The 13,452-nt window shown below is 34.2% G+C and overlaps 1 protein-coding gene across 2 annotated transcripts in view; it reads left to right on the top strand.

Annotated features, from left to right (window-relative positions):
* Positions 1-13,452, top strand: part of COL11A1 (collagen type XI alpha 1 chain) — a 229,950-nt gene that overhangs the window by 116,738 nt on the left and 99,760 nt on the right. For both annotated transcript variants that reach the window (XM_005678025.3, XM_018045833.1), the window contains exons 29-31: positions 1,746-1,799; positions 3,439-3,546; positions 6,685-6,738. In XM_005678025.3, the coding sequence (XP_005678082.2) occupies positions 1,746-1,799; positions 3,439-3,546; positions 6,685-6,738 (216 nt within the window). The remainder of the gene's footprint in view (positions 1-1,745; positions 1,800-3,438; positions 3,547-6,684; positions 6,739-13,452) is intronic.

Below are 13,452 nucleotides of genomic sequence, written 5' to 3'. Positions count from 1 at the left end.
ATACCTCATGGCAATGTTAGTCCCTGGGCCCTGTTCTGACTCTTTGCGACCCCACGGACCGTAGCCCACCAGGATCCTCTGGCCATGGAATTTTCCAGGCAAGAATCACTGGAGTGAGTTGCCATTCCCTTCTCCAGGGGATCTTCCTGACCCAGGGATCAAAGCCAGGTCTCCTACATTGCAGGCAGATTCTTTACCGCTTCATAGCAGAATCATGAGCTAAATCCTAAAAGATGACGAAAACCTCACCAAGTAGACAGAGAAAGTAAAAGATTTGCAGATGGGTGTGTATGTGGAAGTGGTTAACCAATGCAAGAATTACAAATGGAAATACAGGAAATTCATCTTTTCTAAAATTCAGTTCCAGTGTGTTAGATGGAAGTAGAAGGGATATTTAAACCAAAGATAAAACTATAGAGGTGAACAAAGCCTCAATCATGAGGGAGATGGCAGCTTATGGTCATCATTAGCACACTGGAATCACTGATTCCAAAAATTGATATCAGTTTTGTGTTTTGTAAAGGTCATTTCCACAGCAGGATATGGAAGTGTAGGTACTAATCTTCCTAGCTTTGTTCTCATGCTTGGCCTGACAGGCCTTTTTCTCAGACTCTGCAAGTCATCCATTCTCCAACTACAAATTAAGGTACCAGCTGCTCTGTGAATTCTCCAAGTACCCTTCTCTCCTCTATTGGTACCACCACTACTGGTACCAGCGCAGTACATCATTATCATTATCCTCTTGTCTTTCATCTCTAAACACCCATTCTACTCCGTCTGAGCCAAAATTAATGCAAATTATTGGTAAAACAAAAACTTCAAATTACTCCACAGTGCTCTGAATAATTGCTCAATTAATGCTATTGAATACATGAATGATTATTCCTCAGGAACTTTTTTTTCTTGAAATTAAGAGACAGTAAAGTCGTTCATGAAGCTGGATATAGTAAAAATGACTGGAAGTATTTTCATAGTCAAAATTTCTCCTCTCTTTGCTAAAGGATGCCCAGTTTTCAGCATCCCTGGTTTGTGCATATGTGCCAAGTAGCAATCTCTATTTATGCATAAAGGATAATATTAATTTGCTTATTCTTCACCTGAAGAGAGGTTATAATATAGAGAACAAGTTGAACCAGAACACATTTATCTAAAGCACAGGAGACAAGATGAATGAGATAAAATATATAGGTATGTATCAGCAAATTAAAGATGAAGACAATTTATTTGGTCATCCAGGGTTCTTGTAAACCAAAGTTAATTAAATTTTTACTTCTTTGTTCAAATAACATAGGATACATGTTATTACAAGAGAATGGTTATTTTCTCCATAAGATAGAGAAGATTTAACAAACACATTTGTGAAAACTTTTCTAGTAACTTAGAGTCATTGCTGCTGCTGCTGCTGCTAAGTCACTTTAGTCTTGTCCAACTCTGTGCGACCCCAGAGATGGCAGCCCACCAGGCTCCCCCGTCCCTGGGATTCTCCAGGCAAGAACACTGGAGTGGTTTGCCATTTCCTTTTCCAATGCATGAAAGTGAAAAATAACTTAGAGTCATTAATTATGGGGAAATGAAAGAATACCGGACATAAAGGTTTAAAATAGGGAAGAGGAAGTTTCAAAGCAAGATTCATATTTCTCAGAACTATTTTTTCCTAATTATCAATACTCATAATGTATATAGCCACATTCTAGATTTATCCAAACAATTGATTAAGTACTTGTTTTATTATTTATACTTTTTAGGGTGAAGATGGTTTTCCAGGATTCAAAGGTGACATGGGTCTCAAAGGTGATAGAGTAAGTAAAAAGAAAATCTGTACTAGTACATGCATCTATGGATGTGTGTGTGCTTATTCCTATATAGTTAAATACTGCAAACATAGAATAAATCAAATGTTTGTGCTACCTGAGACATTTTTTACTTCTATTTTTATCTGAAGATTAGATGTCTTAATTTCTGTGGAAGTAAAATAGTATTAGTTATTTTTTGGATGCTGTGCTAAATATATGTCCCATAGCATATCTACACATGCATAGTTATATATATATATGTATAACTACACAAAATATATATTATATATGGTGTTACTGTTTACAGATATTTTATAAATTGATGATCAAATTGCTTTATATAATTAATTCAATAGATTTGTTTTAAATCTTGTTCATATATAATGAGCTATGCTTCCTGGAGACTATATCTGCATCTTTCATGAATTTTCACTTTATAGTTGTCTTGAATTTTTGAGTATCAATATAGTACACTATTTTTCTGTTACTGAGTATCTTGAAAACAAAAAATTGTCACCTAAAGTAAATTAAATGGTTTATTGGGAAAATTTGTTTTATAACTAGCATAATAGTATCTAATGAATGGAATAAAAAAGGCATGGTATAGAATACTGATTTTCTTAAAATGCATATAAAGCCTGTGTCTGGGATGGGAGCAATAGTATACACATTTAGAACCTAATAGCTTAAATGTGAAAATAAAGTTTAAAGTCAGGTGAGATATTTTTCTTATGTTCCAATCAGTGATTTCCAAAGTTGCTATCATCTGAGAGGAAAAATTATTTTCCCTCCTACCCTGATAGAGTCTCAGACTGGAGCCCTCTAAAATTACAGAATGACAAAAGACAGATTAATAAGAGATAAGCAAACAGAAGTTTGTCTTGTGTATCATGATTATACATGGGAACACTAAGTGATGAGTAATTCAAGTGTGATTAGAACTTGTGATTGTATATCATTTTAGCAAAGGAACAATAAATTTTGAAGAGGAAAGGACTTTGAGTTTCTAGTGCTATAAATTGTGGGAAGGCAGATAAATGAAAACTGTTAATGTTATATAAAGGCTAGTTGGAAAGTTTTCTGTATAGATATATTCCTCTGGTGTATAGATATATTCTTCTGGCTCTAGACTAGTAAGGGTCTAGTTACCTCTAGTGACTAATTTTTGTCTTTTCTGATAGAGGGGGTAGGAAAAACACCTTTGCAAATTTGTTCCTTGCTTTTAAGCAAGTACAGAATGGGTAGATCACTTTTTAAAAAATCTGCTTCTTCTCACTTGCCTTCAGTTCAAAATAATCCTTATGCCAAAGTGGCGTATTTTGGGGTAGCATATATTGCCAACCTATAGTCTCTAATTTTGATTCTTATTTTCTCTCTCTCTCTCTGTGACTCAGTGTATTAAAATTAATTTAGTGTGATACATGGTAGCATAGGACTTCTGTAGCTTTTCAAATGTCAGACTGTATTGAGTTGTTTATGTACTAATTGAAAGATTGATAAAGTCAAAGACTTTCAGTCCTCTTTGTCATATATGTGAGTAAACAAACCAAGAGCTGAAGAATATAACTTTCTGATGAACTATAATTTCTGCCATTCAGTCTCAAAGATATTTTAAGTTACAAGAATGATCTTACTTTGTTATCAGGGAGAAGTTGGTCAAGTAGGTCCAAGAGGAGAGGATGGCCCTGAAGGCCCCAAAGGTCGAGCTGGTCCAACTGGAGACCCCGGTCCTCCTGGTCAAGCAGGAGAGAAGGTGAGTGAACAACTTTAACTCTACAGGCCCTCTTGTACGTGATGTTTGATTGTGATTTTAGGGTGATTTTAATCACCCACGATATAAATCAAGAGTTTTATCGAGTTTCAATTTTTTGAATTTCAATTTCATATCCATATGCTTCTTAGAAGTATAATCAGGAGACGGGCACATTCTTCCTCTTCTACACGTCCTTATTTTCTAGTCTCTTCTCCCATTGGCCATGTAGCATCAGCCACTCTTAACACTCTTCTATATTAAAAGTGCAGAATCTGCATGTGATTAATGAAGGATGAAAGAATCAATGAAAGGTGGCCAACTTATTGTTTTGGAGCAAGTTGAATCACCTTTGGCCCTAAAACCAAAATGTTCTTTTCTCAATCTTTCCTCATAAGCATGTATTTTTACACAATAAATGTTTCAAAAGATACTGATATTCAGGCCATACTTTAAGAAGTTTTAATTTTAATCCAGTTTAACTCAGGCATCACCATGTTTTAAAAGTTCCTAAATAATACTATTTTATTGCTTTCACAGCCACTAAGATATATGCATATGTCAAAAATATTTGTGACTGTTACATTTAGATATAATATTAGGCAACATTAAAATTATGCCTTCATAGAATATTTAGTGATATTGTAAACATCTTATAGGGCTTCCCTGGTGCCTCAGATGTTAAAGAATCTGCCTACAATGAAGGAAACCCCTGTTCCATCCCTGGGTCAGGAAGATCCACTGGAGAAGGGAATGGCAACCCCCTCCAGTAATGAACGTGAAGTTAAATTAAGTAAAACTAGAAATATTGATGATAAGTGCTATCCAATTATGTACACTGAAGGAAAATATAAATAATACTTGTCTCTTGGTGGTATAAATCAAACTATTCCTTTTTTTGTAAGTATGTCTAGTCTCCAATTTTTTATATTGAGCATATCATTATTCTATAAATATGAAAATAGCATGCTGTATAAGAAAAGTGTTGTCTCTGCCCTTTACCATCTTGTTCCAGAAAAAAAAAAAAGGGATTATATAGATATTGTGACTAGACAAATAAAAAATCATTTTCTCATGTTATCATGAGTCATTTCTACAGTTTCAGACTCCTGGTTGCTGTTTGTAAATGGATAAATAATGTCATCGTGTTTAAGCAACAGAGGGAAAAGATGGGGTTCAGGGCATACGGGCTTACAAGACCTATGAACCTTCTGTTTAAAGTGCTCATTTGCCAGTAGTTTAAGGATATTCTAGGACCTTCCTCTTTTTGCAACCCCACTATATTTTGTGTAAGTTGGTCCCACAAACTGTTCTGAGGCATCAGAACTTTACTTCCCAATTATTCATCTTTAGCATTTCATTAGTATTTTCTCTTTTATTGAAGTTGCCTATCACTGTACTGAAAATATAATTTTTCTGTCTGGATTTATTTTTAAATGATTCTAAATGAATGAATTTGCATTCTAATGTAGTAACATAGACTACAAAAGTTTTCTGATCATAATTAAGAGAATTTCATTAACCTTGAAATCAGTAGCACAAAGCAAGGTGTGACAACTTACTGTGTCCAAGGTGGCATCATTATGAGTATGCTTCTTAAGGCTTGTTTGAATATTTTTCATGTGAAGACCGCTTACCTATGTGAAATTGATCTTGAATCAGACAACTGTTTAGTTCAATATAGAACAGTGAAAGTGAAAGTTGCTCAGTTATGTCTGACCCTTTATGACCCCATGGACTATATAGTGCATGGAGTTCTCCAGGCCAGAATATTGGAATGGGTAGCCTTTCCCTTCACCAGGGGATCTTCACAACCTAGGAATTGAACCTAGGACTCCTGCATTGTAAGCAGTTTCTTTACTAGCTGAGCTATCAGGGAACCCCTATCTATAATAGCAAGATCATAAACTGTATTCCTAATTTCTTGCCTTGCTTCATCCAGTAAAATATTTATTTTTGTTCATAAAGCCTCCTCATCTTTTAAAGTTTTATAGATAGTAATTTGGACTTGTTTATGTTTTTGTTCTTATTCATTTTGAATGCACATAAGAAATAATGATACTACTTGTCTGTTAATGTTTAAGATTTTGATAAATATTTTATATATTAAACATACTTTCTCAAGATCTTAAGGAAATTGTCTCAGTCAAATTTCACAAACATATATTTTATTCAATCCGCTTATTTTATTTTCTTTCTATCCAAATTTTTAAATTAATGCTTTGTTCAGGGGGTCAATTTTGTTAGGTTAGCATTTTAAACCTTTTAGCATATGCTATATGTCTTTGGACTTCACAGTAATTTATCATTATCAGCACTTTCAAACTGAGTGGTAATTTTATTGCACTGGAAGAAAATAGCTACACACTCAAGTTTCCACCTGTAGGAATTAACAGTCCACAAAAATCATTATTTAGCTATGTCTCTCAATATTTGGTATTTATTAACTCAATTTATTCAGATATTTGAATAAAAGAAGAAACTTGGCTCAAAAATTAAGTTAAATTTCTTAATATAGTTATTTAAGCCTTCCTTTAGTAAAAAAAGTTAACTTATGATTGCTTGCTTTCTATTTACAGTGAGAAATTAAATAATTTTTTCAAATAGATTACCTTTAGTTGAAATGGCAAAACCTACATGCAGTTCTAACTACAGCCATTCATTTTAAATAGTATTTAATTTTGATAAAATTTAGGTGAATTCTTTCATTCACAAACAGTCCTAGAATTATCTTTACTCAGGGCTCTATGTCAGGGTTTCCCTGGTAGCTCAGCTGGTAAGGAATCTGCCTGCAATGCGGGAGACTTGGGCTCGATTTCTGAGTTGGGAAGCTTCCCTGGAGAAGGGAATGGCTACCCACTCCAGTATTCTGGCCTGGAGAATTCCGTGGACTGTATAGTCCATGGAGTCATAAAGAGTCGGACACGACTGAGTGACTTTCACTATGTCCTTAAGGAAGACACTGTCACTTAGGAGCTTAAGTTACTGAACATCATAGCATTAGTAACATTTTTTTCCTATTCAAATTAAGAAATGTAATGAAAGTAAAAAATGGAAAAACTTGCCAATCTTCCTTTTATGTGCTCTAATAGACTGAATTCTATTTTGAAGTGATTATTATTATTATTATTTTAACTTTAGGGGAAACTTGGCGTTCCAGGATTACCCGGATATCCAGGAAGACAAGGTCCAAAGGTAAAACAATTAGCTTGATTTTTTTTTTTCTTCATTTACTATATTTTTATTTAATAATACTCTAACTAAAATTTCAATAGCTACACAGCAAAACAAAAATAGTGGCAACATCTTTAGCTCATATAAAGGATACACACACACACACACACACCCTCATACTCACATATTTATGATACATATATACACATTATATAGTTAATACATTTATATAATGTTTATATTATACACAATATAACTCCATTAGGAAATACCATTGACTTTTAATTTTTAATTAATTATATTTATATTGAAGCATAGTTAGTTTACAGTGTTGTCCCAGTTTCTGCTGTTTAGTAAAGTGATTCAATTATACATATATATACATTCATTTTTTATATTATTTTCCATAATGGTTTATCACAAGATATTGAATTTGCTCCCTGGGCTATACATTAGGATCTTGTGGTTTATCTATATAGGGCAGTTAAGTTCGAGAGATGACAAAGTTTGTTGTTGTTCATCAATGACTAAGTTATTTTCTCCATATTCCTTGATTTAACAATGACTTCTTCTATTTGCAAACTCTCTGCCTTTCTATTCTCCTCCTTTACACCTATGTTGTATATCACCTTCCCTGATAACAAATAGTGATCAAACTACATGTATGTTTTTAACAACTTCCCCCCATATATACAGCTACAGAAAATTTTGTGGTTCATAATTACCTAAGTATTCATTGAATTTTAGAGCAAGGAGTGGGTAACTATAGAAGCATAAACAGACTTTTTTTTTTTTTTTTAGTTTTTTATTTTTTTAATTTTATTTTTTTTATTTTTTTTTATTTCTTTTAATTTTATTTATTTATTTATTTTTTAAATTTTAAAATCTTTAATTCTTACATGCGTTCCCAAACATGAACCCCCCTCCCACCTCCCTCCCCATAACATCTCTCTGGGTCATCCCCATGCACCAGCTCCAAGCATGCTGTATCCTGCATCAGACATAGACTGGCGATTCAATTCTTACATGATAGTATACATGTTAGAATGTCATTCTCCCAAATCATCCCACCCTCTCCCTCCCTCTGAGTCCAAAAGTCCATTATACACATCTGTGTCTCTTTCCCTGTCTTGCATACAGGGTCGTCATTGCCATCTTCCTAAATTCCATATATATGTGTTAGTATACTGTATTGGTGTTTTTCTTTCTGGCTTACTTCACTCTGTATAATTGGCTCTAGTTTCATCCATCTCATCAGAACTGATTCAAATGAATTCTTTTTAACTGCTGAGTAATACTCCATTGTGTATATGTACCACAGCTTTCTTATCCATTCATCTGCTGATGGACATCTAGGTTGTTTCCATGTCCTAGCTATTATAAACAGTGCTGCGATGAACATTGGGGTACATGTGTCAAAACCAGAAGCAGGAAGCTTAAATCCAAAGCCTGAAAACATTAGAGAACTCTTGAATTCAGGGAACATTAAGCAATAGGAGCTCATCAAATGCCTTCATACCTACACCGAAACCAAGCTCCACCCAAGGGCCAGCAAGTTCCAAAACAAGACATACCACGCAAATTCTCCAGCAACACAGGAACACTCCCCTGAGCTTCAATATACAGGCAACTCAAAATTATCCCAAAACCTTTGATGTCTCATAACCCATTACCGGTCACTCCACTGCACTCCAGAGAGAAGAAACCCAGCTCCACCCACCAAAACTCCAACACAAGCCTCCCTAACCAGGAAACCTTGACAAGCTACTGATACAACCCCACCCAAAGTGAGGAAGCTCCATAATAAAGAGAACTCCACAAATTACCAGAATATAAAAAGGCCACCCCAAACGCAGCAATATAACCAAGATGAAGAGACAGAGGAATACTCAGCAGGTAAAGGAACAGGAGAGTTGCCCACCAAACCAAACAAAAGAAGGAAGAAGTAGGGAATCTACCGGAGAAGGAATTCCGAATATTGATAGTGAAAATGATCCAAAATCTTGAAATCAAAATGGAAACACAGATAAATAGCCTAGAGACAAGGATTGAGAAGATGCAAGAAAGGTTTAACAAGGACCTAGAAGAAATAAAAAAGAGTCAAAATATAATGAATAACGCAATAAATGAGATCAGAAACACTCTGGAGGCAACAAATAGTAGAATAACGGAGGCAGAAGATAGGATTAGTGAAATAGAAGATAGAATGGTAGAAATAAATGAATCAGAGAGGAAAGCAAGAAAAACGAATTAAAAGAAACGAGGACAATCTCAGAGACCTCCAGGACAATATGAAACGCTCCAACATTCGAATTATAGGAGTCCCAGGAAGAAGAAGACAGAAAGAAAGATCATGAGAAAATCCTTGAGGAAATAATAGTTGAAAACTTCCCTCAAAATGGGGAAGGAAATAATCACCCAAGTCCAAGAAACACAGAGAGTTCCAAATAGGATAAACCCAAGGCGAAACACCCCAAGACACATATTAATCAAATTAACAAAGATCAAACACAAAGAACAAATATTAAAAGCAGCAAGGGAAAAACAACAAATAACACACAAGGGGATTCCCATTAGGATAACAGCTGATCTTTCAATAGAAACTCTTCAGGCCAGGAGGGAATGGCAAGACATACTTAAAGTGATGAAAGACAATAACCTACAGCCCAGATTACTGTATCCAGCAAGGATCTCATTCAAATACGAAGGAGAAATCAAAAGCTTTACAGACAAGCAAAAGCTGAGAGAATTCAGCACCACCAAACCAGCTCTCCAACAAATTCTAAAGGATATCCTCTAGACAGGAAACACGAAAAGGGTGTAAAAGGGTGTATAAACCCAAACCCAAAACAATAAAGTAAATGGTAACGGGATCATACTTATCAATAATCACCTTAAACGTAAATGGGTTGAACGCCCCAACCAAAAGACAAAGACTGACCGAATGGATACAAAAACAAGACCCCTCTATATGCTGCTTACAAGAGACCCACCTCAAAACAAGGGACACATACAGACTGAAAGTGAAGGGCTGGAAAAAGATATACCACGCAAACAGAGACCAAAAGAAAGCAGGAGTGGCAATACTCATATCCGATAAAATAGACTTTAAAACAAAGGCTGTGAAAAGAGACAAAGAAGGCCACTACATAATGATCAAAGGAACAATCCAAGAAGAAGATATAACAATTATAAATATATATGCACCCAATATAGGAGCACCGCAATATGTAAGACAAATGCTAACAAGTATGAAAGGGGAAATCAACAAGAACACAATAATAGTGGGAGACTTTAATACCCCACTCACACCTATGGACAGATCAACTAAACAGAAAATTAACAAAGAAACGCAAACTTTAAATGATACATTAGATCAGTTAGACCTAATTGATATCTATAGGACATTTCACCCCAAAACAATGAATTTCACCTTTTTTTCAAGTGCTCATGGAACCTTCTCCAGGATAGATCACATCCTGGGCCATAAATCTAAACTTGATAAATTCAAAAAAATCGAAATCATTCCAAGCATCTTTTCTGACCATAATGCATTAAGATTAGATCTCAATTACAGGAGAAAAACTATTAAAAATTCCAACATATGGAGGTTGAACAACACACTTCTGAATAACCAACAAATCACAGAAGAAATCAAAAAAGAAATCAAAATATGCATAGAAACTAATGAAAATGAAAACACAACAACCCAAAACCTGTGGGACACTATAAAAGCAGTGCTAAGAGGAAAGTTCATAGCAATACAGGCATACCTCAAGAAACAAGAAAAAAGTCAAATAAATAACCTAACTCTACAACTAAAGCAACTAGAAAAAGAAGAAATGAAGAACCCCAGAGTTAGTAGAAGGAAAGAAATCTTAAAAATTAGGGCAGAAATAAATGCAAAAGAAACAAAAGAGACCATAGCAAAAATCAACAAAGCCAAAAGCTGGTTCTTTGAAAGGATAAATAAAATTGACAAACCATTAGCCAGACTCATCAAGAAGCAAAGAGAGAAAAATCAAATCAATAAAATTAGAAATGAAAATGGAGAGATCACAACAGACAACACAGAAATACAAAGGATCATAAGAGACTACTATCAGCAATTGTATGCCAATAAAATGGACAACGTGGAAGAAATGGACAAATTCTTAGAAAAGTACAATTTTCCAAAACTGAACCAGGAAGAAATAGAAAATCTTAACAGACCCATCACAAGCACGGAAATTGAAACTGTAATCAGACATCTTCCAGCAAACAAAAGCCCAGGTCCAGACGGCTTCACAGCTGAATTCTACCAAAAATTTCGAGAAGAGCTAACACCTATTCTCCTCAAACTCTTCCAGAAAATTGCAGAGGAAGGTAAACTTCCAAACTCATTCTATGAGGCCACCATCACCCTAATACAAAAACCTGACAAAGATGTCACAAAAAAAGAAAACTACAGGCCAATATCACTGATGAACATAGATGCAAGAATCCTCAACAAAATTCTAGCAATCAGAATCCAACAACACATTAAAAAGATCATACACCATGACCAAGTGGGCTTTATCCCAGGGATGCAAGGATTCTTCAATATCCGCAAATCAATCAATGTAATTCACCACATTAACAAATTGAAAAATAAAAACCATATGATTATCTCAATAGATGCAGAGAAGGCCTTTGACAAAATTCAACATCCATTTATGATAAAAACTCTCCAGAAAGCAGGAATAGAAGGAACATACCTCAACATAATAAAAGCTATCTATGACAAACCCATAGCTTGATTTTTATAGCTTGTTTATTAGCATTTTGTCGATACATTTAACATTAATCATCTATGGTTACATTTCAGTTTGTAATGTAGAGATGATGAATCCTTAAAATATAATCTTAAAAGAGAAAGTCAGATGCATTTATGGGCACTGACATTGCAGAGAGTTCAGAGAGCTTATGTGATTTTGGATTGGAGTTTTAGAGACAGAGGAAGTCATAGTCAGCCAATTCCTTGTAATTGGAATAAGGTCTATTCCAAGGCAGCATTTAATTAATAGAACTAGAAGTTTTAAGTATATGACCAGTGATGGATAATAGATTTTGATTTCCTGTCTAGTTCCCTAAAGGTTTGAATTACCATTTAATATTTTTTTAAGAGAAAGAATGGCTCTTCTTTCATCCTCTTTATTTTCTCTTATTTCCACAGAATCAGTTTCCTAGGGCTACTGAAACAAATCACCACAAACTTGGTTATGTAAACAATGGAAATTGATTTTCTTATACTTTTGAAGGCCAGAAATCTAAAATTGAGGTGTCAGCAAGCCCATACTCCCTCTAAAAGCCCTGTGGGAAAATCTATCCTGACTTCTTCCATCTTCCTATGGCCCTAGGCATTTTTTGGCTTGTGTGCAATCTCCAACCTCTTCTTCACGTGGCCTTTTTTCCTGTGTCCTTATCTTCTCTTCTTCTTATAAAGGCAGTTTTCATTGGATATAAAGACCACTTGAATAATTCAGGATGATCTAATTTCAAGATCCTGAACTAAATTACATCTATGAAGACCCCTTTCTTCCAAATAAAGTAATATTCACAAATTCCAGAATAGTTGGGTATTTGATGTGTCTTTGGGGGGGAGTACTACTCAACTCATGCACTCAATGTACTGAGATTCTATTTTTGACTTTGTGAAATATACATATTTTAAGCAAAAAAGTGTTTTAAAAATATGTGTTTACCTAGCACTAATTTTCTTCGAGCTCATTATAGAACTTTGTTAAGGATTCTTTTGATTGATTGACTAGTTATATTAAATGGTTAAATGATTTCATATATAAATTTTGCTTATTAATATAAAGGTAGTTACATGCACATGAGATTACCTATATCTATCTACTGTCTATCTATATGTTTGTCATCTATCTATCCCTGTTTGATTTGTTAATGTTTGACAGATATATAATATAAGGGTACATCCTGCTTGGGTATAATAATACCCAAACATATATTTATTAATGTTTCACAGATAATCAATGCGAGACAAAAATATCCTACCTCCTGACAAATGTGAATTTCATGCATTTGTGACTCATTATCATGTGATAACAGTACTTTAGGCTTGCCATACAGTTTTGCCCTATTAGTTGGCTTTCTAGAATATTTCCTTGTATTCTAGGAGGTAGCGGAGTCCTTCTAAAGAAAGATGCACTTAATCTATGATTTAAAAAATAATACAAGCATTAATTAGTAATTTTTACCTTTTAAATATTGTCTCTAATACCCTATTCTGTTACTTGGTTATCTTCCTTTTGGATGCCAAGCATTTTCACAAGTGCTTTGAGTAAAAGAAGATATTTGCTTTATAAAATACAACTTTAAACTATTCTTAACTTATTGGGTAAATTTTCGATCTAAATTGAATTGCAATTGTGGTTTTGTTTTGATTTAAAAACAGAAATCTATTTTTACATTTACATGAATGAATATAGTTTTCTATTAAGGGTTTATTTGACATTCTTATATTTTTCTGTTTTTCTTAAGTCAATACTATGTTCAATAATCATTCAGTTCTTTAGTAACAAAATGGACCAGAATGACTAGAGAGAAATGCTTCTTCCTCGAGGAATCAAACATTGCATTTTTACCTTTTAACCTAAATGTCTGAAATTTTGGTCTTTATCTTTATCTTTTACTTTTCTTCCTAACTTTTTTCTATGATCAAAACCATTTATGTTTCTCAGTTCTTAAATA

The sequence above is a fragment of the Capra hircus genome, chromosome 3 (genome assembly GCF_001704415.2).
Source record: "Capra hircus breed San Clemente chromosome 3, ASM170441v1, whole genome shotgun sequence".
Classification (NCBI taxonomy): Eukaryota; Metazoa; Chordata; class Mammalia; order Artiodactyla; family Bovidae; genus Capra; species Capra hircus.
Note: the sequence above shows the minus strand (reverse complement) of the source record. Positions and strands in the feature narration are given on the sequence as shown.